The following is a 25,339-nucleotide window of genomic DNA, read 5'->3' on the forward strand; positions in this document are numbered from 1 at the left end:
ATACATATATATATAACGTATAGAGTTGCGTGCAAATTTTATTCTGTTTGAAAATCAAATCTAATGTTTGTCACGAGAAATGGGGAGAGCGTGTAAGCGATATGCGAATGTTCTAAATACAGAAGAGTTATTAGTGTTAATTAGCAAACGACTTGAGTGAAGGCGGGAGAGGAATTGACAAACGCCCTCACAGATTCATCGCATCAGTTACCAGGGTCGTAGACGCAGTATCGAGACGTGCTAATTTCTGCGCTCATGCCAAAGCTTACATATTCGCGATGCCTTCCAGGCACTTTTCACTTCGACGATCGATTCGCAAATACTCTAAGTCGTTATCAAACGACGTAAACACCTCGCGCGAGTTTCGCCGTTTCGTCGTAAGGTGATACTCAAAAAACTTGAGGAAAGGAAATCAACAGTCAACTTTAAGAAGTTTCAGGAACGACAGTGCCAAAGTGCCAGAGTGTTAAAAAAAGCCCGTGTTTCAATAAAAATCAGCATACCGGACACTTGAAGCGTCGATAAAAGAATTCGCGTGTGCAAATTTTACCTCTAACTCTTTTCTGATATTTACTGGCATACATTAGTTTCTATTTGATTTTTTTTCATGATTTCTATTCGATCCTACTGTTTCTAACGATCTGCAAAAAAATTTGATAATATTACAGACTAACTCGGTGATAAGACTGCGAAACGATGGGCAAATTTACAGATCGTGATGTCATGCGAAGAAAGCATTGAGAGATAAACCATTGAAAAAAAAGAAGAGAAAAATATATAAAAATCCTCATTCTCCCGGTAGCGCGTCTGAGTGTACGTCGCTTCAGTCTTCTGCTAAAAATTCAAAAGGGGGTGAAAATTTTCAGAGAATAAATTTCGCCAAGTTTCGTAAAATACGAGAAGAAGGAAGAAGAGAGAAGACGGGCAGAGAAGAAGAAACGGATTGAGAAAAAAATAAAGAAGGAGGGAAAGAGGAATCATGGGGGTGCGGAGGGAAGGGGAAGGAATCACTTTTTTTACATACTGAAAACTTCACACATTGTCGACGAGTAAACGGAATACGATTGTTGCGGGAATTTCGCTAAGAAACTTTTGTAAAAGTTCGCCCTTCCACGTATTTGCGCTTAACTGCCCTTACCCTTACAGACTTTACCTTCAATCCACCAACGTCCAAGTGCCGCCAGTTAATTCCAATTGGAACAACTTCTTACTACGGATCGTCATATCAGAATGGCAAATAACACAATTACCGCGTAAGTTATTAAATTCCTGATGTAATAGACATCAAGTACCCAATTGCATAAATTTTCGCAATTCCTTAAGATTTTTCATAAATTTTGTAAATCTATGTCTATTCCTATCGGCACTATTAGATCAACGTGATATTTACCTGAAATATAATTTAATTATAATTACCAAGCCATCGATAATTTCATGAATAGGATGCAAATTTCTTTAGTAAATAAGAATTTCACGTCTTGCAGTATCAGTAGCAGTTGATCAGTCGATATATCAGGGCTAGATATACTTTGAGTAAAAAAAAAAAGAAAAAAAAAATTGAATTCATCTCAAATATGATTCTACGCAGTCTGGATCCCCATGAGCCAATAATTCTACAAGCACCTGGAGAACCTTCTTCCAGCACAAACGGATTCGAACGAAGAGACAGTCACTCAGTGCCAAGAGCTAGATCGCCGAGTTTAAAAAGACAGAGTATTTCGTTAAATGCAGTCTTCAATCACAGAAGAGCTCTCTTTGGGTGATTATACAAACTATATTATATACAGATATACTTATTTATAACAACTTATCGAAATCGCACAAAGTACCCGGTGCAACTACTACTTAGCATTTCCCGAAATCACCAACAAAATTACGAACCAGAACGTCGAACCTTCGAAATTTCGCCAGGGGCCAAACAATAGGCTACATTGTGTAATAGTTTACGTGGCCAGTCCTTGTTACAGTGTGAGTACCTTATACGAATATACTAACCCGAATCGAGTTTAATCAGGTAAATGGAAGACAATACCCATAGAATTGCTTCTGGCATAAGTTTGATGGTTCGCCTGCTACTGCACCGTTGCACCGTTCTAGACAGTTCCCGCCTTTATTCAAAATTGAATTTATCATTAAAGATATCCACAATTAATATTCCTAATGAATGAAGCGCCATAAATTTTAATTAGCGGCCCTTTTCAGCGCTCTGTTAAACGGTATAGGCAGCAACATGTCACTGCCATCGTGCGTCCCTCAGCAGGATCAAGAACTCCCAGGACCCATAGCAATAGGACGCAGAGCCATACCAATCTCTAATCTGACCAGGAATAATTCCATACGAAGTCATGATCGTAAACCTCGACCAAGTATGCTACAGTTGACTCCTGTCAATACAGCAGCTGTACCGCTGACTACTCTTGAAACGACAAAAGGTAAGGATACTCCAGATCGCTTGAACCCTTCGATTATTCCTGAGGTAATCATTGTATATCTTGACTCGCCTCCGGCAACAGTATCAAGTCCTCCAGATCCTCCGGTCCCAACGCATACTCGACCCAGGCTGAAACACCATGCAGAGCTCACATCCAGCCTGAGCTCGCTTTATGCAAAGCTGCTTGTGGTTGTTGGAGTAGCCGTACCTGTGACTGCCAGCGTTAGTCACAGAGTTCCTGCGGCTCTGGATAAGGTTTGTTCCGATATCAGAACGGATAGATATATAAGTAAAAAAAATAGAGTATAACCGGTTGTAAGTAAATTATTTGTTGGACTTTCAGGGATTTTATCTGTACCTGTACATAGTAAGCGTGGGGTTTGTTATCACCCTGTACACGACCCTGATGCGCGATAAGGCCGTCAAGCGACTCCTGGTGAAGCATATTAAAAATAGAAAGAGCTTCAAGTTCGAAGAGGAGGAAGTACAATCCGGTACAATACGGGTGAGTCTGCAGTTTGATTTTTTCAAATGTATCTATGTATGTCAGATGATTGAGGCGGGTTGGTCGAGGAAAAAGGGGGATACTTTGAACTCGACCCTTTCTTCCTGCTGCCACTTCCGGGGTTCACGCTCCATGTAACCAAGTGTACGAATTACCGGGATCCAAAGTAAAAGTCAGCGGCTCGTAGTTCCAGTCTCATATGAAAGTATGTGAGTACTAAAGAATGCCTGGGGTTAAAAAAAAGGTCAGAAGTGATGGGTCGATTTGATGGGGATTGACAGAGAAAATAGGGGTTGGCGACGAGGAAAAATGGTGAAAGGGCTCGTTACTCAAATCTCAAGATATTTTCTGATCAGGTACAACAGTACGGGAGCTTTTGCTTGCGACTCGGTGCCGTCGGCTTCGGAGCTGGCTCATTAGTGTTTACTGGGTTACAAATTGGGGCGGAAATAGTATCCGGACCATTCAGGGCGATTATACCAACAGCGAGGCTACTTTTGGTCACGGCCCAAATGCACTTCATATTCCTGAACAGCAAGGACTTCGAACTGGCTAAGCATGGAGCGCTCTCGAAACTTGGTCTTATGCACATGATTGCTACGAATCTCTGCGAGTGGCTACAGGTGTGCGATATCAGAGACCTCGTAAATTTATAGTGACAGTTAAGGGAATTAAACATTTTTAGGCTCTAGTGGAAGAGACTCGCCACGAGATTGCTCAACTGGAACACTCTCACGAAGGGGACGATGGAATCTTTAGAACTTTACTACGCAATGCTAGTCCATTTCTGTTTCCATGTACCATTGAGTTCAGTCTTATCTGTGCTGTGATACTTTTTGAAATGTGGAAGAGAGTCGACGAACGGGTTCCCATTAACCGCGATGTACCTACCAGAGCGTTGCATCACCTTAGCATTGACTGCAGTAGCGCCCATAGGTAATGCGATAGTAGTGAATCATACGTTTATTGAATAAATGAATAATTATTTTTAAGCTCGTTATATAATGTTTATATCACACCAGGGGATTATTCGGTGGTATTCTAGTGATAGCTGGGACGGTTCTTAGTCTGATAATGTTTTTCGTACTAAAAGATTCCAAACCAATGATGGCCGTGAAACAAGTAACGGCATTAGAAACAGCAATACTAATAGCAGGTAATTGGTTGGCTTAATTTTAATTGCAAATAAAAAAAATAAATAATTCACATTCGTGGATATACCGTGACTTGATTATTTCAGCTCTAATAGCATCGCTCAGAGCAGCCTTTATGCTCAAAAGCTTAGAATTAAAAGACATAAGACCTCCTCAACTCGATGCAACCTTATTGGCAGCCGCGCAGGCTGGAGTATATCTGCATTGTCTTTTCGGGGCTGTCGGCGGAATCCTGACAACTGGACCAGACTGGGGACTCGCGCTGACAGCAGATCTTCTCACTCTGATCCAAAGCACCATCCAAACTCTAGTCATTAAGGTAAGGTCGATCTTCTGTGATTCTGTAAATATGATCTGAAAATCAATCAACGATCTATAGATCGGCTGGAGAAGACGATCCAGAACGAACGACAAACCTGGCAAGGAATTGATAACGTTTCTTATCGTGGTGAACCTCGCTTTATGGACCGTGAACACATTAGAGAAATCCCGCGCCGTAGTGCGGCCGGATCATCTCCAATTCTTTGGAGTCTGGGCCTGGACCATCATTACCCATGTATCGATACCCTTAGCAATATTCTTTAGATTTCACTCAGCGATCTGTCTCTTTGAAGTATGGAAGAGCTGCTACAAGTACAGGCCATCTGGACTGTTAAACACGCCGTGTTAGCCTATCCAAAAATGTATCAAGTCAAATAACATTTTTTGTATGTAGTATAAATAAAAATTTTGCAGACATACATATACAGCTTTCATATCGAGCGAGTGTAAACGAACGATTTCAACCTTTAAGCGTCTTTAGTAAATCCATGATTGAGGCTTGTTCACTTTGGCAGGTCAGGCAAATACTGACCAAGATGCCAAATTGAAAAGGGAAAGGAGTGTAGTTTTATCGACGTAGGCGCACCGACAGTTTGATACAGTTTACCGTAAACACATTTGGGTGGCAATCACGTCACGAAGCAAGGGGGCGACTGCCAGCTAAAAGAGAAGGGAATGAACCTCTGATGGATGGGTTGTGGAAGGGTAGGTGAACCAAGAGTATACACCAGCCATAGGAGAAGCAGGAGATGCAGGAGGAGCAAGGGGACTGAGTGGTCTAGTGGTGGGCTAGTGAAGGGCTCTTAGCAACCCTTTGTTGCTCCTGCTCGGCCAGCCAGCTGGCCGGCCCAAAGGACTCTGATTTACTTAGCCTATTGAGTGCTCTCAGAACCGTCAGCCAAGAACTAGCATACTACAAGCATCTCCTCTCTGGTCAAATTCACAAAATACTTCTCTCTCTCTCTCTCTCACACACTTGCTTTATTATTAACTTTCTACATTTTAAATAAAAATGCCGATGCAGTTGTCGGGCTCGGAATTTCGAAATTAATGAATTAAAATTAATTGCCGATGTTAAAGAGGATTGGGTCGGCGGAATATGAAAAATTGTATGAAACAAATCGAAATAAGTACTACTTGCAATCGTACGTAAAGAAATATAAATCCAGGATTTTCTGGCACTATATTTTTCTTCTTATTCCTCCCTCTCTCTCGCTCTATCCGTAAAACCTTTTTCTCGAGATGCTCTAATGGCTGCACTTTCCTCTCTCTAATTTATTTATTGTCAAAAGGAAGAAAATGTCCTAACGCCAAACTCTCGAGATCCACCCATTTTCTAGGGTGAGTGTACCTAACGTAAGAATACTTTGGAAAGTGTAACTTTCCGTAAGGGCTTGTCAGCTCAGAGATATCCTGAAGTAAAGATACGAAAAGACTCTTATGGCCCAGTTGGATGATTAATCTGACCAAATAGACTCAAGTCTTACGAGAAGTGTGTCAAACTTTTTTCTTACTCTTAAGCTCAACTAAAAGTAACTATCGGGTATTTATGCAGAAATCTATCTAGCCCCAATGTTTTCTTTAAGCTGTGCAAAACAGGGCGATGTAAGGGAGTAAAAGGACATTGCCAGTCGGATTGTAAGGGAATACAGGCCAGCAGAAGGAATCGGTCGAATAGGGAAAAGAAAACGAGAAATATCTAAAGAAGCACAGAGGGCTGCTAGAGGGTCGTAGGCTGACACCCCTCTAACACTCTCTGACACCCCCTGACCTCCCACGCGATGGCTTTTGTTTTTCTCTCGGATCTAACGAGGATTTACCGTCACTAGAATTCCCTTCCCGTGGCAACTCGGCATTACCAACGTTCACTACCACAGACCAGAACCAGATACCGACTTACAACTACGCGGAAGATTCACTCTGGTAGGGGTTATCCTGGTGGTGGTACTCGGGGTGGTGGTCCCGTGTCCTGCACCCCCTGCTGTTCTACCAGTACAGCTCGGAAGAGAAAAGACACAAAACAACCCTAAGAAACGTTGATATATCCGCCAAACACAGGAGCTCAAACGCCTCGCGGATTTATCGAGGCTACGGATAATGGATGGGTTTTGGGATTTTTTAAAATAATAAAAACCCAACGTACAGCTGGAAACACCCGGCACGAATTTCGGAGAGCGCGTCAAGTTTTGAGCAAATCCCTTCTTGTTCAAATTTGAGAATGAATCCGGGTGGGGAGAAAAGCCAGTCGGGTCGAATAAAAACGTTTTTAAGGAATCGTATATGATTTTGTATTTTCATCCATTAATATCTTCATAGTTGAAACTCGAAAATTGAAAAACGATTTTATTAAATGGGACTCAAGAATATTTAAAAGGAAATAATCGGTAATGAGAATAATCGATATTTTATATCTCATTGACTTAAATTGACAAACCACGGTAACTCTTAGGGAAAAAAAATGAAATAGTACTTTGAAATGATCATGGCTGAAAGGGTTAATTGGAAGAAAGCCAAGTACTTGCTGTTTCTTCTTCTTGCGATGCGATTCCGTTGCGATTAAAACTCGGATAACGAGATGAAACGAGCGTTTTCCAGCGCCGGGGGTAGCTCGGAGGGTCAGCTGAGAAAGAAAAAGAAAGTTAAGAGCTCGGTAAGAAAAAGTACCTGCGAACCGGAGTAAAAAGAGAGAGGCGATGGAAAAATGTCGCAAGGGAGACAGAGAGAGAGAGAGAGAGAGAGAGGGTGACCAGAGCGAAGGAGAGACGGGTAAGCACCACCGGTCGATTCTCAGAAATGTATTTAATTCGATTGGTCTTTGGTGAGAAGAGACACGAGGTTGCCATTGGGTTTAGGGGTGAGGGATGCTCTGTTTTCCGGCGGAAATGAGGCCTTCGCGACTACCAAGTCCTTGCGCACCCTGAAAATCGTATTTATATTCCATCTCCCGAGTTCAGGTAAGCGTCAAGGTGAGATGGGGCACAGACAGTACCTACACCAAGTCAACCCCGAGAAGAAACCATCCCTCAAAAGCGCTGCCTATTTCTCCCATAAAATGTAACGGTTTGAAAATTGTTGCGAATGAAAAATCATCCCCTTTCTATTTTCCACGACGGTTGCTAAGCTCGAGTTATAATCGAAATGTAACTAAATGCAGACGTAATGCTTTCTAATTGAAAAAAATATTTTGTAGTTACAGACTGCATTTGCACTAACAATAAAGGCTTAAAAAGTATCTTAGAATTCCAACTGGTATTTTATCCGGATTTTAGAATTTTCCAAAGCCGGCGAGGGTGCGTTACCGGCAAGAAAAGAAGTAAGGTCGATGAGGGACCTTAGTAATGCTCCGTGGTTCCTTGAGTCTTCATAAATGCCAGTTGGTCTCCGAGGATGTAATTTTCGCTGTATGCCCGGATTAGAAGCCAGCTCGTCGCATTTTCCCTCCAGTCGCGTGGCAAGTATTGTCCCACCACCTCTGACTATTATCCAATAGCAGTCATAGTAAATAGTAGCAGTAGTAGTTGTAACAACAGTAATATTCGGTAGATACTTAGTCACTGTTTAAAGTTAATGCCAGCTAGGTTGTCATTTTCATTCTTTAATCGTAATTAAGAATTAAAGGACTGAAGAGCGTGTGGTGCGCTTACGGAGAAAAAACGTGACGAGAGTGGTGAGTTTCCATGAAGGTCCTTGTGGCAAGTTGAAGAAATGGGTGAGTTCAGGACTTTTCACATTCGTTTGTGTAAGGCAGGACGAAACTTTTCCAATGCGAAGCCCCTGTAAGACCGGATAATCGGATCATCCGGGGCCCAATAAAAAAGCAAGAAACGAGAAAAGGTATTCGCGCTTACGTGGCTACGAGTATAACGCATCTCAAATTCATTTCTGAATAGTTTTGTTTAACGGGGATATGAGGTACGTTAATTTGATATTGGATTATGGTTATTCTTCGATTATTTGTGATTGATGAATGATGCAGTGTTTTTCTTAGAGTATCTCATTTATTTCGAATCTTACAATTATAAGTTACGCATGTAGATATCGCGCTGTGACTTTAATATTAGCTAAAATTATTAATATTAAAGTTCTTTGCAGACGAGTCTAAGTGTCGAAATTATCAAATTAATACACAATCTGACAGACAAGCGTTTCTTAATGTGATTAGGAAAAACTGCTAGGGCTATGAACCTTGAAGAAGAATCTAAATGCTGCATAGATTGCTTTTAATAAAGGAAAATTTGAGTCTTCATTACAATTTAAACAGCTGTTGGTTTTTTAATTTTCGACGGTTCTGATGTCCTTGGCAGTTGAGAACATCCAGTTAGTGACCATACCTATATTACAAAGAAACCATTGCTTTAAAATATTAATCCATAAATTCATGTGTTTAATATAAATTCATGTGTCAAATATAAATTTATATTGATTGATTTGAGTGCTATATTGTTTGCTGTGAGAAGACTAATTTAATAGGCGCAAACCGTACTCAAAAGCTAAAAAGCTTAACAAGGATCCTAAATTGAAATTTGATTATATTATACTCACTTTTGGAACTCCCATTCGCGATTGTCGAGTGGGCAAACCTGGCGAGTCTTCAGCCAGCGGGAGATGCAATGGAAATGGAATGCATGCTGCGCAACCAAAATGAGATTGTATTATTAAGAACAGAATGTTATAAATTAAGCAAGTAATGGTACATCAATATTAATAACCAAATTCGAAAATTTGTTTATTCTACACAACGTACGTTACAAACACCCCAAGCTACTGTGCACTCTTCACTGGTGGCAGAGGCTTGATTGGCTTGACATTCGATACACAGATCCATTATATGATTGCGGCAGATTGCACAATTATCTACTACGATATCTGAAAGTAAGAATATTAGGAATTAATTAAAGAATTCTTCAAGTTACATGAAACGTTGTCTTGACTATGGGATAACAAAACAAATCAAATTGCCGGAATTGCAATTTACCCGTCACATAGAACAAGGATGTACAAAATACTTGGAACATTTTTACGTACCCCAAGCCCAGAGAGCCACAGCATTCCACTGCAACGAAAATATACAACCTTGCACAAAAAAGAATTGGACGTAAACAAAAGATGTAGCGTGACATCGCGTAAAATAGGTTAAGTTGAGCCCATGTCATTGAACCAATATAAAGACCAAATATGAGCATTCATCAAATTATATTTTTAAAATTATCTCTAAAATTACCTTCTTTACTTCAAATCGTTTTTTCTCCCCTTTACCACTACTGGAAGTGGGTAAATCAATCTCCTCATCGTCGATATCCATTGCTGACGCCATATTGGAATTTTGACCTAAAAGAAACTTCGACCTAAAGATGTAAACTCACTTAGTAGAAATTCTGTACAGACCATAGCGCCTCTAACGTAGAATAATAAAATGAAAATGGCCGATGCATATGCATTCGGATTTACATTACCGCTAAATAAATAACTGACACTGCCATGAAAGCGAGTAACGCTAATATCGGGCTTTCATAAATTGTGCTAAATTCAACAAAAACCGAAGCAAGATAGGTTAATGCTTTACCTATGTGAAGTAGCGCGACAGCATCGACTTATTAAATTTTTGCTTGACAGTTTAAAGAGTTGGCCTTTAATCATAGATGAACTGATCTTATAAAAATAACATCTAATAAAAAGCGATTAAAACACGAGTGACATCGTTGTGCATTAATAAAATAACTTTGAGTAGAAACATTTTAGTCATATCGCATCTCGTAATTTCGTAATATAACCTGTAGTTTGTTGTGAATAACTTCTTTAAAAATGAGACGAAGAGCAGGTGTCGGAGCAATCCACAAGCAGAAACTGGAACAGGAAAAGTACAAAGATAAAGGGACGGAAATCCAGGAAAATCAGTTGGAGCAAATGAGCAAGCAGATGGAGGTGTTTCGAATTAACCTTGAAAAATTTGCTGCAAAGCACAAGAATGAAATTAAAAAAAATGCTCAGTTTCGTAGACAGTTTACGGAAATGTGTGCCTCGATTGGCGTGGATCCTCTTGCATCTGGGAAAGGATTTTGGTCAGTTCTTGGCATTGGAGATTTTTACTATGAACTCGCTGTGCAAATCGTTGAAGTCTGCCTAGCTACAAACTACAAGAATGGTGGATTAATTTATTTGGATGAATTAAGGGACAGGCTAATTCAGGCCAGAGGACGTCGCAAAGAACACCAAGAAATAACCAACGAGGATCTGTTGGCAGCTGCTAAGAAGCTTAAAATTTTTGGAAATGGATTTTCAATTGTTCCTCTTGGCCGAGGAAGACATTTAGTACAATCAATTCCAGGAGAACTTAGTATGGATCATACAGCTGTATTACAGCAAGCCAGTCAGTCTGGAAATGCATATGTTTCCAAATCTTTGTTACAAAAAGAACTCCGTTGGGAAAGTGATAGGACACAAAAAGCATTGGATCACATGGTAAAAGAAGGCTTAGCATGGTTAGATTTGCAAGGGGAAGAGGAAACTCTTTACTGGTTTCCCAGTATGTTCACAGCATGCATTAACTCCAGCTCGTAGCTGAAGCTCATATAAGACAATGAATTTGGGAACTTAGGATTAAATGTCAACTAATAGTTGATGTGGCTGGTACCAAAATGTATTTTCGAAATAATAAAAGTTTTCTTTGTTGTGTTATTTACAGATGATTGTAAACGTGATGTATACCTACAAGCTATGTCCTGATGATGCTGTCACCTAGTCCCATCACCCTGATCATATCTAAAAGAAAGATTCAACAACATGTAGACATAATTATGCTATTCTGATCACAACTATTATTTATCATTTCATTTATATTATATTACCTATGAAGAACCTCTACTCGGCAACGTGCCAATTGCTGTCGGCACCCAAGCAATTCTCTGTTTAATTCTTCATTTTCCTTACGTAATGCATTCAATTTACTCTTTAATTCCTTTGACCGTCTCTGAAAACTTGCTGCAATTGACTTTGCTTCTTCCTTCCACCTATGATAATAAAAAACATAATTATTTTCATATTTCACCTGTTCCATTCTTTGATGTACATCACTATTGCATTTCAATTCTTACTTCTTGCTCAGCCTTTGATGAATTTCAACATGTTCCATCAATTCCTTTATTCTCTTGTCAGATTTCTCTTGCAAGACTTTCAAATGGTCCGTTAATTCAGGTTTTAACAGTTTCTCACTACTCGTATATTCAACTCTATCTGTGGCGTGTTTCTTTTTCACCTCTTGCTCCAAAATATGAATTTGATCTGCTAGACAATTACCGCGTATCGATGTTTGTTCCATCGAATCTGTAGCCCTTTTAAGATCAATCTGTAATTCGCGAACTCGATTTTCCAGGGAACGTCTTTCATGATCCCTTCTTTGAATTTCCCGATCAAAGGCAGATTGTAATGATCGCAATTCCTGTGCCAGGTTTTCCCGTTCATCCAGAGTTCTCGCCAGACGTCTTTCCAAATTTGAATACCTCTCAATAGCTTCCTTGGTTCTCTCCTCAGCTTCCTTGATACGATCCTCAACATTCCGCGAAGTCCGCATTTGGATTCTTCTTAAACGATCTTCCGACATCGTAATCTTCTCTTCAGCTTCCTGCAATTGTTGCTGCAGTTGCTGGATCTTTACTTCATACTTTTTACGACAAGCATCTTCACACGTTTCTAACTTAAATTCTGTATCCTTGAGCCTTTGCTCCAAATCTAAAATTTTTGAATTTGATCTATGCAAATAGTCGTCTGAACCATTTCGTACTTTATCCAACTCTTCTTCAACCAATCGGCATTCTCGCTGAGCACGATCCAGCAATGTTCCCTTCTGTCGTAATTCCGCTTTCAGCTCCTTAATTTCTAACATATACTTCTTCGTATTTCTTTCATATGTCTCTTTCATTTTCGATAATTCCACCTGTAACCATGCATTATACTCTTGTGGAACATTAGTCAATTTATTCTCCAGCTGAGACTTTTCCTGCGTCACACGCGCTTCTCTCGCAAGCGCCATATCTTTTTCCCTCACCGCAGATTCGACTAACTCTATCGCTTCAGATACTTTATTTTTTGTTTCGTCGTCCTTAGCTACCATAGCAGACACAATTCTTTTTGCATCCCGAAGTTGCTCCTCCAATTCTACTTGCAACTCACTAGACCGTTGCAGTTCAAACTGTGATGCATTTAATTCCCTTCTTAAGGATTCTATGGTCTCCTGACTGGCTTTCTCTCTCTCCAATGCATCCTTTTGCAAAGCCGTATATTTCTGCGCAATGTCATTCTTCTCCTTATTCAACGCTTCGATTTTGTTTCGACAGGATTCCCAACGCGATTGATGTTTCAGAAAATTCTCTTTGGCTTGAACCAACTTTATTTCAAGTGCTTTTATCGCTTCTGAATACGTTTCTTTAATACTATTCACCTGTTCTTCATAACACTTGCCACCTTTTCCATCCTTTTGAAATACTTTGAGCTCCTCCTCTAGAATATCCACAGCCTTCAATGCCATTTGCCAAAGTTGAAAAACAGAATCTTTTTCCATTTGCACAATAGCAATACGTTTCTGTAGGTTTAGTATCATCTCCTTATTAGTTTCATGACTATTACATCCCTCCCATTGACCATGAGAAAAACATTCTTGCGCTATATCACCAGCACTCTTTGTTTCCTTCCTAAGACACTCCAGTTCTGTTCGAAGCATCGTTTGTTCCGCCTGTAAATTATACATTATACAAAAACCATATTGAAAGTGAACACATAAGTAATAGGACTCACCTTGCATACATTCAATTCTTGTTTAAGAGCTTCCACGATAGCAGAGTACTCTTGCGTAATTGAGCTTTCTCCAAGAACGCTAATCAGTAATGTGCTTTAATATTTAGTGGAAAAAAACATAAACAAAAGCAGTAAACATAACCATGAACTTACCTCATTTTCGATGCAAGCTCTCGTTCAGACCCCATAATTTTTTCATTCAACATGACCCCTGTTTACAATGCAGCAACATCCAACTTATTAGACGTGTAATTTAATTCATGCTGAGAAAAATATTTGTCGGTGGAATATTGCAAAAAAGTATGCACAATACTGCCGTAAATTTTGACAGCAAGAACTGAAGCTGCTTGGAACAACATTTAAAAAGATGGATGTCACATGGAATTCTTCCTTATCCATGGTGGTAAAAGATATGGTGGACTTTCAAATTCTGTAGATTCATTTATATACCGTAGAATGTCGCCACTGTACTATAGTATCAGTATAATATTCGTACTACGAGGACGTGACTAAGCATGCATTATTTACTGATTCTTAAATTAACCCGTAGCATTAATGCCGTTGAACACCATCAACGACTCTTCCCATTCGCACGCCATTTCTCGCAAGTGTGAAAAACAAATAAATCTACCACATGAATCCACATTCGTTCAAGACTTTATTTTATAAGCCACGTATACATACCATAGAAAAGGTAAAATTACATTGTTAAAATAGTGATCTTTATACTTATCTGGTGCTTTTATTGAACTGCTCAAAGAATTCAGGACTTGGCTTGTTCTTGTACACAACTCTGTTAAGATATTCCTGATAGGATTTCTGTTGTTCAGCCAGTCGCAGATTTTCTTCGGCAATTTTCTTTCTCAGGTCACTGAAGCAACCGATAGAATTCTCTTAGAAAATTTTAGAAACGTAATTCCTAGCATACAAATAAATTCGATATTGTATTCATTTACGTTTTCTTACGGTCCAATTCGCGTTGATAATTTTCAGCGGCTCGCGCGTTGCTACTCATTAGTTTATCCCAGTCCTCGTTCTGTTTCTTTTCTTCCAGTTTAATTTTCTAAAAGTAAATGTCACTGGTAAAGAGAACCGGAGTTGCAACAAGAACAAAAGAACAATCGATTCTCACAAGGATTTCCTGCATTTGTCGTGCCTGCTCGTCCCGGAAGATCTTAAGTTCCTCCGAGGTCATACCCTTGTAACGAGAAGCTAAAGGTTTATGGGGTCCACGATTACTCTCAGCCTGTTCCTTGGCTTCGGTAAGGAAATCGCCCGTGACATGATTGTAGATTTCCGCTTGGTTGTCTTCCTCCTCTTGGATACTCATACAACGTCTTCTATGTTCCTGTTCTTGTGCCTATTTAAAAAAAAATATCAGAAACACAAAAAAATTTGTTATTCAATTTTCTTGAAATGAAAATCAATTTGTTAGTTTTACCAAAGCACAATTAAATCTTAATGTAGCTTCGTTTAATCTACGCCGACATTCTTGTTCCATTCGTTCCAGATCCAGTGCTCTCTTATCTCGAGCTACTACGGCGTCTTGATAAGCTTGCTCGGCGTCCCGACGCTCCTTCTCTGATGCGCGACGCTCTATAATTTGCTGCTCCAACCAAGATTGCATCTGTTCCTTTTGAATCTTCAATCTCTCAGGTAAGTCGGTGTCTTCGCCTTCAAATCTAAAATAAAAATATGTTAGAGAAATCATAAGAGATTCGCAAAGAGATCCTTACTTTTGTGCCGACGCCAGACCCAAGTCACGATCATCATTGTTAACTGGAATTAATTTTTTCAGGATGTCAGGGTCATTCAGGTCGAAGTCACGACGACATTCTGGACGCTGGTGAACCTGCCTGAAGGTATTTATCTCTTGATTTATTTTTTTTCTTCTCTGAAATATTCCAAACGTCAGAATTGCTCTTTAATGGAAGAAAGAGAACTCCAATTTCTGATTACTACAAATTCAATTGACCTCCTCTTCTTCCTTTTCGTAAAGAAGCGCCAGTTTGCTGCTACGAATCAACGCCTCGTCCATTTGACATTCCTTTGCCTGTTCCAGTTGACGCTGCTGCTTCTTTTCCTCTATTTGCCTGTCCAAGAAGTCCTTGTCGATCTACATAGAGAAGTTTGTTACATCAGCCGTCCCTTATCACAGCTACTCATAATCTGCACGACTTCCATCATCCTCAACAGCGGAATTGCAGAATCGCGGAATCGCATCATCAAATTTATATTTGAGCAGCACCTCGTTCGTCTTTCTCGAATCTAAATTGTCCGTGGCTCAACTAATGGCACACGGTCACGCAACGTTAACTTTGTCCCTGGTATTTTGAGCTGTGCAACCGAACTCGTTCCACCTGCATTCACGATTTCGCAGCGACGCAAACGTTTCTCAGGATCGCTATTGGTTCTATCGCTAACGAGTCACCAGTCATGGAAAATAATTCCTTTAAAAATATATACAAATCTTGAAGGAAATAGTGGAAATGAAAAAAAAAAAGCAATTTTCAATCTAGAAACAGCCACGTCATTTACCTAAATGGAAAAAATATACAATAGTTCTTGAAGGACGTACAATAAAAAGAAGGCTTACCCCAATTCGCCTGGAACGAGGATCGAAGATATGTGCTTTTCTTGCTTCCTCTATTCGTCTTCTGCGTTCTATGGAGGCTGCGACCTTACGGTCCTCGGGAGTAGCCAACTGGAACTTGAGCATCTTTCCACAGTTTGAAGAAGATTCGAGATACGGTAGATGAATGCGAGCACGTCGAGGTTACGAGTAAAAGTAGCGAAAGGGCTGAGACCTGAGAAAGTCGTTAGTCGATTTAGACTTCGTGAGGTTAGGTGAGTTCGGTTGCCATGGAAAGTTTGATTCAAGGTAAAGCAAGTATATATTCGATTTAATATACATATGATACCAGAGTCAGACAATTTCAGAATGTCAATGAACTCCATAGAATTGAAACCATTGACAAAGTAACGATGCATTGGCTATATTCAATAATGATAAGTATTCAAAGAAACAATCATTATGGAGAAAGCTAAAAACAGGATTAAAAAAAGCGTCTTAAATCGGTACAATATAATTGCGAAGTGATTCGAGTTTAAGTAATTAAAGCATAAAGTTCGTAGATAAAAGTGTTGTAAGCTCGCAAGCACAGAGATACAGGCCAAAAGCACAGAGCGTCGCGACGGGTCGTGCCGATGGTGAGGCGCGTGCGTGGCCCGGTGACGTCATTGGCGAACCAGGCTGCCAGCCTGCTACTAGACAGTCAGTCTCGGCGTAGCGCTCAGTGAGATTGCGTACGTTTGCTCTCCAGTGGGAACGAAGTGTGGGTGAAGCGAAGGAGAGACAAACGGACAGACACATACGGAGAGAGTGTAAAACAAAGAGAAAGGATAAGCAGGAGAAACAGAAAATAGTGTAATTCTCGCAACTAGAAAGTCGAGGAAAACGAGTGCAGAGAGAGATAAATTGAGAGATGCAAATTTTGATGATAAAAAATTAATTTTTCATGATTATTTAATTACACGACGCGTCGTAAATTAACGTGCATCAAAATCAGGAGACGCGCAAGTCACCGCGACAATTGATTAACGGTGCCCGAAGGAAGTGAGTGAAGTGTGTAAAAAAAAAAAACAATAAAGTTAATAGACATTGACTATATTGTACATCGCGCGAATAAATCGATCGGAGCATTAATTATCGGTCATTCGCGATTAGAGAAGCTTTCTTAATAATTGACATCGATCAATCTTCTCTGGACCACTAAAGCGTCATCAGGACCTCGCCCTGTGCTCGACGATTTCGCAATTGTTCGCCAACCGGTTCGCAGCCAAGTGCCTTCTTCACGGCGAATTCACCATTACAATTTGGAGAACAGAATATTTCCTAGTGGAAAACGGGTCCAGCGAAGCACAACAGTCATTCCAGTCCCAGTCCAGGGAATAATAACGAAATTATTTAAAAGAAAAAAAGAAACAAAAAGAAACAGGCTTCCTTTATCGTACCGATAATAATAATAGCCGTGAGCAAAACTTACATATATACTGCTGTAATAAAATTGTGCGATTACGGCACGCGAGAGGTGAAAAATACAAAGACAATAGGGTATAAAGAAAGTACAAGTGAAAAAAGGTACGTGCGTGGCGATTTGCGGGAAGTACGACCAAGTACTTGGATTTCCATTTGCTTCGTCTACGTCGGCTTTTTCGCCGGACGTTACTAGTTTACATAAGCGGCGAACGCTCGTGCGTACTATGAGAGGATGAGCTGCTCGGTGAAGATTTCGAGTGGGAAGAGCTGGAGTGGTTCGCAGAGAAGGATCAACTCCCTGGCCGAGGAGTCCAGTACGATCTCCTCTGCGCCGACCTCAAGTACTCCAGGTACTAACGCCTCTGGTATTCCTAGTACCACTGGCACGACCTCTGGTGCAGCTACGGGAAGCACGGGAACCACCGGAAGTGCTGGAGTCCTGGGGGTGCCAAGGATACCGCCCCGCCCTGTCAAGTCGATTGCCGCGAAGAAGGGCGAAGACGCTAGCAAGCTACTGAAGTATATCGATGACAACGTAATCGGTAAAAATGGCATCTTCTTTGGACCATTTGGACGTAGAAAGGGTGAGTCAAGATTTGTTATTTTTATTTTGACTCTATTGCGTCCAGTGGTCACTGTGTCTGCTTGCGGAATTTTAATTAGACGTTTCACCAAATATCATTGAATATTTGAATGCTGGTGTCAGAAACCAGTCATTACTTTGTCCGACGTGCCAAGAATTCTCGACAGTCTTATCGTATCGTCATATGTACACATAGATACATATACTCGTATTACAAACTCGACACCTTATGCTAGCAATAGCATATAAGGAAGTCGCATACGCAAGGGACGAGTATGGCACAGGAAGTCACTGAGATATTTGAACTTGAGATTAAAAAGTGACACTAACTTGATATACATAGATAACAATATTAGAATAATATAATGTTCATTAATACTCTACGCGGTGTCAGTGTTTGGCGTGTGTATCACTACGGATTCTATTTTTCGTAGAGCATCGTATTAAATATAACCTATTCGAATACCAAGGCCTGAACACCAACACGGCGCACGTGGAGATTAAAAATAAATGTACGATGAAAATTTCACAGGAAAATTTTCCAACTGCTTTGCATACATCTGTAAGACAAAACATTGTCTATAAAAAAATTTTTTTTTAATTTCTTCAATCAAAGTGTCACAATTATGCATTTTGACCAGGTATTTCCAAAGTTTGAACTATGCCAATTTAATGTTTACGTTTAAGATGAAACCTATTATTCTAATGATAAAGATCGGTCGATATTATCTTTTTGAAAGTTGGCAACAGTTTTTGAATACCACATATGGTACAACTGTTATATATTCACTAAGTATTACGAATCGGTTATGTTCGGGATCGTAAACGGGGAATCGACCTGGGTTCGTTAATATTCCGCAAGGTCTCGCGCGCGTGCCAATCGATTCTCGGAGCATAACGCCAACGCTGTCAAAATAGCATCGACGCGACACGTGCTCACCGAAACCGATAAAATATTTCTCGTGTAAATATTACACGCGCGACTTGTCAGGTAAAAAGTTTCTTTGTGGTACAGTTCGATAAAACCTTTCTGAGAATTCATACCTTATTCCCTCTTAACGTTACCATGCATCTATACACTCGACCGATAAAAAGTTCCATCGCGATAGCACTTGAAGTTGCTTGCAACAATTTGACGTACGACTGACGTCACGCGCTCACTCCTGCTCCTAGTATGAAAATTCGCAATGGAATCGTACAAGAACCACAGAGCATTTAAGTAAAAGTCCCACGAGACATTAGGCATACGGTCAGTCATTGTTAAGATAGTCCCGGGCGAAGGGTCATTAAGTTCGATTAGGATGACTGCATGGATATAGCAATAGGGATGAATACACGTTATGCTCGAGGGTAAGAAAAAAAAGAATCCAGCAAGATTCCAATGGCTTTTTGGCGTGCAGCTATACGATATACAGGCCACTAGCATTCTCGTAAATAACTAGATGACGTCACGGCTTGTTTACGCGTAGGTGTCTCCCGCAGTCGAGGAGCCAGAGCGCGGCGGCCGTCTATGTGCGTCCCTCAGACATTCTCATAGGTGGGGTATACATACGTGTCACGACGTATGCTATGTTCGTGACCTCCAGGCTAGAAGCACGTGTACATGGGATGGTTAGAACGAGGAGTATGTCGTTTTGCTATAGCTTTGGTATACACGCCCCATTCGCACGGGGTAAAATATTTTTTTAAATTTTATTCATCGTTATCCTAATTGCACGCATATATACTGAAGATACATGAAGTACACTTATCAATAAATAACCATCCCGTGATAAGCATATGACCTTAAGATCATTATGATAAATCATTAATCGAATCGAATTAAGAAATGAGGGGTTGGGTAATCGATCGATGATATATGAAAATATTTTGAATATAATATTGACTCTCTTCGTTGGTGCTGTCGGGACACACTCGATCGGCTGATTATCTTTCGAAGCACATACCTGGATAGATAAGGCTTCGCCGAGCGTGATAACCGCTCCCTTATTATGCCACAATTGTCACCATAGTTATATATATACACCTCGACTTACACGGCCAATCGTGAGTGCCTAAACGTGTATGCGCTTAGAATGATCGACGATTATCGATCGTGATGTTTGGTATATTTATTAGTATTTGGCTTTAATAGAGTTTGCATGCTACTCGAGGACGAGTCTATTAGAGAGTGAAAAAATACATATGAGCTACTTGTATCAACACGGGATCCTATTTATTGATACTGCATGTACCGATATCACTGTGAACATATCTGCTACCTGTACATCCACTGTCGGAATATTTCTGAAGTGTCTTGTGACAAGTGAAGATTATTTGGGTTTGGAGGAGCGAGGGGTCAGAGGTAGATAAGTGGGGTGTGCATTACGTGTACGCGGATGATTAGGTCATCCGTATCGATGTACGAAACTACAAGCACGTAAGATTAGCAAATATTGACGTGTTAATAAATAGATTGCCACGTTGTATGCAACTATATATAAACCGGGAATCGCTCTGTAGAGCAACGTGTACCGTCTGGCTTGCGCGTTCGCGTCGTACGGTTGGTAAAGCATAAAAAACGAAACTCGACGGAAGCGGAAGTCGCGCTCGTCTGTTTTGTGCTTACCGTATGTTCTAGAAATACGCACGGACCATCAACATCCTCAGCGTCTCTTTTCGAAGCTAAAGTGGAATGCGAAAGAAAATAATTGAACAGACCATAGTTTACCTCTGTCCACGTTCGGAGAGTCTGTTCGAATCACGTGATGCTCACGTTTGTAATTTACCACGGGTCTCCTGGTAATAACATCGATGAGTTCGTAAAGAGGAAAAAAACTGAAGAAAAAAAAACATTGTCCTCTGGCAACGATATCGAAGAGCATACCAAAGTTAATTGATCCAATCGATCGATCGAGACCGGAGACTTTGTGTAATATAACAATAGCTTGGATCGTATCAACATATGTATAATAATTTCTCTTAGTTCCCTATAACGCTCCTTGTCAGGAAGAAGGAGTAGCCCAGCGTGAATAGAGCCGTAGGCCAGTCACTCGGTTATTCGCGGACGTGACTCACACTCGGAACACAGAATTGAAATCGTTGTGCGGCTGGCTCGCGTGCCGCCATTCGTAAACGGCATACGATACATGACTTGTTGTTGAGCGCAAAAATGCTCGGGCGGTCCATTACCTGACCCTCGTACCAACACGTCACTGTATATATCCGTCTCTCTCGTCAGCCGTAGGTACTGCCTCTCTCGCGTTCATATGATTAAAGCGTACAATATACATATATATGTATATATATATATGTATATATATATATATATATGTATATATATATATATATATGTATATATATGTATATGTATATATGCTTTGGGTCACGACTATTTTTCGACCACCGGAAAGTATCCCCCAATGCGGTAACGTTGTCCAGGTCACGTGCTGGTCTTCTAACCTTTATCGTACCGTTGCCATTTCGTATGCTATCGTTTTCCGTAGTGGGCCTATCTGTCATTGTGACGCTACCGGGTTTCCATCAACGGATCGATCGTTTACCCTCCTCTGATACGGAATAAATTGTCTCTCGTGTATATACGTACTTCGTTACGCAATCGCCGACGACAAAACTACGGTCATCCGAGTACTCCCTCTACAATCTTCAATGTAGAATGTAACGCACGCGGAAGCCCCCTACCGGCGATACGACCTATCTGCATTCTACAGTCGGATTGCACTGGCGACGCGGCTATCCTCGAGATACGTCGTGCATGGCAATGCGAAATTTAATATCCATCAGTTTGCGACGTTCATGCATCCTGCTGGAGTTATGTGTACGTAGGTGGGTTTAAAAAAAATTACCCTGCCCTTGTCGCGCGTGCGCAACCACTTCTCGAACTTTTCATCTCCGTCGTGAAGTTGGCTCCCATACAGTGTAAACACTGTCATCCAGGTAAGGCGCACAAGGTCTAACGATTTGCATTATTAAATACTCGTTGCATTTTATGAATGATCCTTTCATTGATTTTTATTAACTTTGCTCGCTCGAACTGAGCCGTTTTTATTATTCTTTCGCGTGATTTTTCAATGAACCCACTTCGCTTCCGCTCTCCACCTCCTTTCACCCCTGATAAGAGGGGGGGAACTTCTTTAAATATACTCAACGTTACGTTGCCCTTGAACATTTACTCGGTCCTCGTGTGAATAACGCTTGAAGTCTCGTGCGACCCAGAATCGTATCGACTGACCGACATTGGCAGCCGATCCTTTGATTTGTCATTATTGCAAAGAAACCTTCTGCCTTTCTCCGTTACTCTTGCACGCACTACGTGCTCCCTACTGCAAACATTGCTGGAGGTTGACTGGAATTGTATAACTAGACTATTGAATATAATTTAACGGGATAAGAATAAGAATGAACGCATACGAAGGATGGCCAAGGTCCAAGCGTCGATGTTGGTACGGTATGTCGATCGATAGGTGCTACAGACCGTACATACCCTGTACGCTAATGCATAGTGTAGGGAATAGAATGACGCTTTAGCCTGGTTACTTTCTCGCCGTTTCTCATAACTTCCTATCACGCGATTTCAAGCGCTGACGTCATCTTTGAACAAGCGCAGATTGTTCTCTTTTATAGGCTGGACGATCGAACGAATATTTATTTTGCCATCGCGGCGTAAGTATCGTCTTGCGTTAGGTCAGCTTTTCCATGGTGTCTCCGTCGAGTACTTTTGTTTCTCTTCGAGTCACGCGAGTACCGTAAACAAGCTCAGCCCGTCGCAGGCTCCAGGCGCGCGTGTAATTTCGCGTAACGCGCGAACAAGATGAGCGAGGTGACTCTTTGAAATTTTCCATTTGCTGCGTACGGTCTTACCAGACGTTATTTTCTCTTTTGGATATCGATGACTTCTTTTAATCTATCTGCAATTTTGTACCTCACTGACGATTCTTCGATAGTGACCCACATCGGTGTAATTGATACGTCACGGTTCGTACGATGGAAACTTGGCGAGACACCGGGTAAAAGCGTTCTACGATCTCAAATGGATGGTACCTCTAATGGCTGTCGTATAGTCGCAACTCTCATTTGCATTGTTTGCACACACGGCTCAGGAGAGGTCAGCGCAAAATGACCCTAGAAAGCGTGTACGGCGCCAAGCGGAAGTCGATATCTCCATTAGTTTCGAAGTGAGAAGCCAACGAGTGTCGATAAATGCAGCAGGGAATCACGTTGTACCAGTCTCAGTACTATTCGCGTACGGTGTCATGTAGTATTTTCTAACGTATGTCTAATCTGTCGTGTATCAGACATAGAGAAGGTGTAGGAGCCTAAGGTTCGCCATCTTCCTTCTTTTTTTTTCCTTTTCTTTTCATCTACCAGCGTAGCAGTCACGACGGTAGCGAAGTGAGAGCGCGCGGATCGTACGATCTCGTTTCCATGAGACTGCGACAGGAAGGATAAGCTGGTAAACCAGACAGTCCAACATAACCTTACAGTGTAGACTCCTTCGAACATTATTAGCACAGGCATCGAGAAGACGTCTAGAAACTCTAGTTACGACACAGATGAAAAACATCAGAAAACAATTTAGCGCTTTGGCATCGGGTATTCGGGACGTTGTTGTACTGCCGGAAGGTATGTAAAAAAAATGTAAAAGAGATGAGGTTGACAATTGACCCCCGGGGAGGAAAATACGGGACTCTTGACTCTCTTGGGAAAGCATACGCGATTCTACCTGTAGTTTATACGATATACCTCGGCTCACTGCCTGAATGCCTGAATGGCCGTCTCCATGCCTGCTGTCGACCGCAGCCGTTTTTGCACGGCGCAAGTAGAAAGTTACGTGACACCGTTCGCAAACTAGGAACGACCGAACGAGAATTGACTCGGTAATTGTGTTCCTCCGCGTATGAATAAAATTCTTTGCTAAAGAAATCTGCCCCTGGTGACAATGATTATATTGGGAATCTCCTAAGGTATAGGTTAAGTACCAGTGGTACTACCTTGATAACGTGCGCCTGTCCAGATCTCATCTTTCTTTCACGTGATACTCGTATGTATATTGTGCATTACGAAATAGCCTAACGAGGAAGGACGGGAGTGTCTAGTGTTTTTCCATTGCGACGTCCGGAAATGAGTGTCGAGTAAAGAAAGGAACGTAATAATAATTGACGTCAGTTCTCGCAGTACGTAACGAAAAGATTTTTCTATTTCGAGCATAACGTCAAATCATAACCAGAGTCCGCGAATATTCTTTCGCAACTAAGATTGTGCAAAAGGTTTGCGTCTGGCTGCCGCGAACCGGCCCACCGATTTCCGATTAGCATATCGCCCCGAGCTGACATTTAAATCTCGTGGGCATATCGAGGCGCACGGTTTGCGTTCCCTCTGTTCCACGAGCGGACCTCGAGTTTCTATGTTAATTTGTGCAAATCCTCGGAACCGAACCGAGTCTACGCGTGAATTGTACTAGTCGCGTGTTTTGTTTGTTAATACTACCATGTCTACTTCTTCAGCCTCTCGACATTACTCCTACTCATCATCCTCGTGATCATCTAGCTATTACGTGTAAGCTAATACATCTGCGATACTGCTGCCGTACTATCGCCGTGCATGCAATGCCACTGAAAATTGATGTATGGCAACGAGTATGGTACTGGATCATTAGATACATTATTGCCAGACTCATTGCTATATTAAAAGTTTTCATGCGATTGAGTATACTCAACCGTACATGAATATTTTCCGTATCGCCGATCCCTCGCTTGTATTTGTTGTGCGGGACTTTAATCATCGATACGTATTTACATGGAGTTCTCATAAACGAACTAGAACACGAAACGCTATCGCTTTCGAAACCACAACGTTGTGAGTCGTCCCTTTTATGCCAGACATTCTGGCACCTCCGTGCCTGACTGTTTGCCTGACTGACTGCCTGCCTCGTTGCTTATTTGCTCGACTGACTGTCTGACTGACTGTTTGCGATACAATTTTAACTAGCAGACCCGCGCATAGGAATCTAACGTTAAACCACGAGGCCTATTTGGAACTCGATACACTTCAGCCTAGTCTGTATTAATACCACTGCAGAAGTATAACGGCATAGCGACACATGGTTAACACAGTTTGCAATTCTGTAATCGTTAAAAGATGAGATGACTCGTACGACCCCTTTTTATTTTCATCTTGTTCTCAGATGAGCATGACGGGACGAAAGAGTCGCAGAGTAGGATAAAAAAATGTAGAGCAGCCTCCACCCATCGACCTTAAGACCCCGACGAATCTTTCTGCGAATTTAGGAGCGCCTTGTCCCAATTTCTCTTTCTATTTCCATCAGCCCCCCTTCGTTCCGTCTCTTCATCCGTAGGCCGGTACCCAAGACGTCGACGTGCGCGACCCGAGTACCGCGTGTCATCGTCTCGCTTCTTTCGACCCCAGCTGCGAATAGGGAATACAGGGAATTACAAGAGGAGTTAACGTCGCATGTGCCCACTTGCGAAAATATTTGCACGATACACCGACCATGACCCAA

General features: G+C 41.3%; 5 protein-coding genes across 8 annotated transcripts in view; 3 read left to right on the forward strand and 2 right to left on the reverse strand.

Annotated features, from left to right (window-relative positions):
- Positions 1 to 212: 212 nt before the first annotated feature.
- LOC107266984 (proton channel OTOP3) lies at positions 213 to 4,830 on the forward strand. Of its 3 annotated transcripts, none has more exons than XM_025083953.1 (10): positions 214 to 1,253; positions 1,485 to 1,759; positions 2,203 to 2,432; positions 2,514 to 2,686; positions 2,775 to 2,936; positions 3,293 to 3,559; positions 3,622 to 3,872; positions 3,959 to 4,092; positions 4,177 to 4,409; positions 4,470 to 4,830. In XM_025083953.1, exons 2-10 carry the CDS (start codon positions 1,575 to 1,577, stop codon positions 4,758 to 4,760), a joined length of 1,926 nt encoding a protein of 641 aa, XP_024939721.1. In that variant the 5' UTR covers positions 214 to 1,253; positions 1,485 to 1,574; the 3' UTR covers positions 4,761 to 4,830. The 3 variants fall into 3 exon arrangements, with proteins under 3 accessions (XP_024939722.1, XP_024939721.1, XP_015593596.1); XM_015738110.2 differs by having other exon boundaries at positions 215 to 1,253; positions 1,589 to 1,759; XM_025083954.1 differs by lacking the exon at positions 3,293 to 3,559 and having other exon boundaries at positions 213 to 1,253; positions 1,589 to 1,759.
- A 3,559-nt stretch (positions 4,831 to 8,389) lies between these two features.
- Positions 8,390 to 9,774, reverse strand: LOC107266769 (RING-box protein 1A). Its single transcript, XM_015737598.2, has 5 exons — positions 9,633 to 9,774; positions 9,437 to 9,464; positions 9,156 to 9,277; positions 8,954 to 9,039; positions 8,390 to 8,742 (listed from the first exon to the last, which is right to left on the reverse strand). The coding sequence occupies exons 1-5, from the start codon at positions 9,723 to 9,725 to the stop codon at positions 8,730 to 8,732; spliced, it is 342 nt and encodes a 113-aa protein (XP_015593084.1). The 5' UTR covers positions 9,726 to 9,774; the 3' UTR covers positions 8,390 to 8,729.
- Positions 9,775 to 9,874: 100 nt separating this feature from the next.
- Positions 9,875 to 11,092, forward strand: LOC107266768 (vacuolar-sorting protein SNF8). The gene has a single exon (XM_015737597.2). It carries the CDS (start codon positions 10,214 to 10,216, stop codon positions 10,967 to 10,969), a length of 756 nt encoding a protein of 251 aa, XP_015593083.1. The 5' UTR covers positions 9,875 to 10,213; the 3' UTR covers positions 10,970 to 11,092.
- Positions 11,033 to 23,967, reverse strand: LOC107266766 (nucleoprotein TPR). 2 transcript variants are annotated; one of them, XR_003059441.1, is made up of 10 exons: positions 20,531 to 23,967; positions 15,795 to 16,005; positions 15,174 to 15,314; positions 14,935 to 15,092; positions 14,640 to 14,880; positions 14,331 to 14,558; positions 14,155 to 14,261; positions 13,352 to 14,069; positions 13,199 to 13,277; positions 12,885 to 13,136 (listed from the first exon to the last, which is right to left on the reverse strand). XR_003059441.1 is itself a non-coding variant. In XM_015737594.2 (5 exons), the coding sequence occupies exons 1-5, from the start codon at positions 13,402 to 13,404 to the stop codon at positions 11,143 to 11,145; spliced, it is 1,956 nt and encodes a 651-aa protein (XP_015593080.1). In that variant the 5' UTR covers positions 13,405 to 13,842; the 3' UTR covers positions 11,033 to 11,142. The 2 variants fall into 2 exon arrangements, 1 of the variants encoding a protein (XP_015593080.1); XM_015737594.2 differs by lacking the exons at positions 14,155 to 14,261; positions 14,331 to 14,558; positions 14,640 to 14,880; ... (2 more) ...; positions 15,795 to 16,005; positions 20,531 to 23,967 and adding exons at positions 11,033 to 11,170; positions 11,257 to 11,418 and having other exon boundaries at positions 11,503 to 13,136; positions 13,352 to 13,842.
- LOC107266762 overlaps positions 17,470 to 25,339 on the forward strand; it is a 30,551-nt gene continuing 22,681 nt past the window's right edge. Inside the window, exon 1 of the mRNA XM_015737581.1 lies at positions 17,470 to 17,821. Coding sequence (XP_015593067.1) covers positions 17,470 to 17,821 — 352 coding nt within the window. The remainder of the gene's footprint in view (positions 17,822 to 25,339) is intronic.

The sequence above is a fragment of the Cephus cinctus genome, unplaced genomic scaffold, assembly GCF_000341935.2.
Source record: "Cephus cinctus unplaced genomic scaffold, Ccin1 Ccin1_scaffold0330, whole genome shotgun sequence".
Taxonomy (NCBI): Eukaryota; Metazoa; Arthropoda; class Insecta; order Hymenoptera; family Cephidae; genus Cephus; species Cephus cinctus.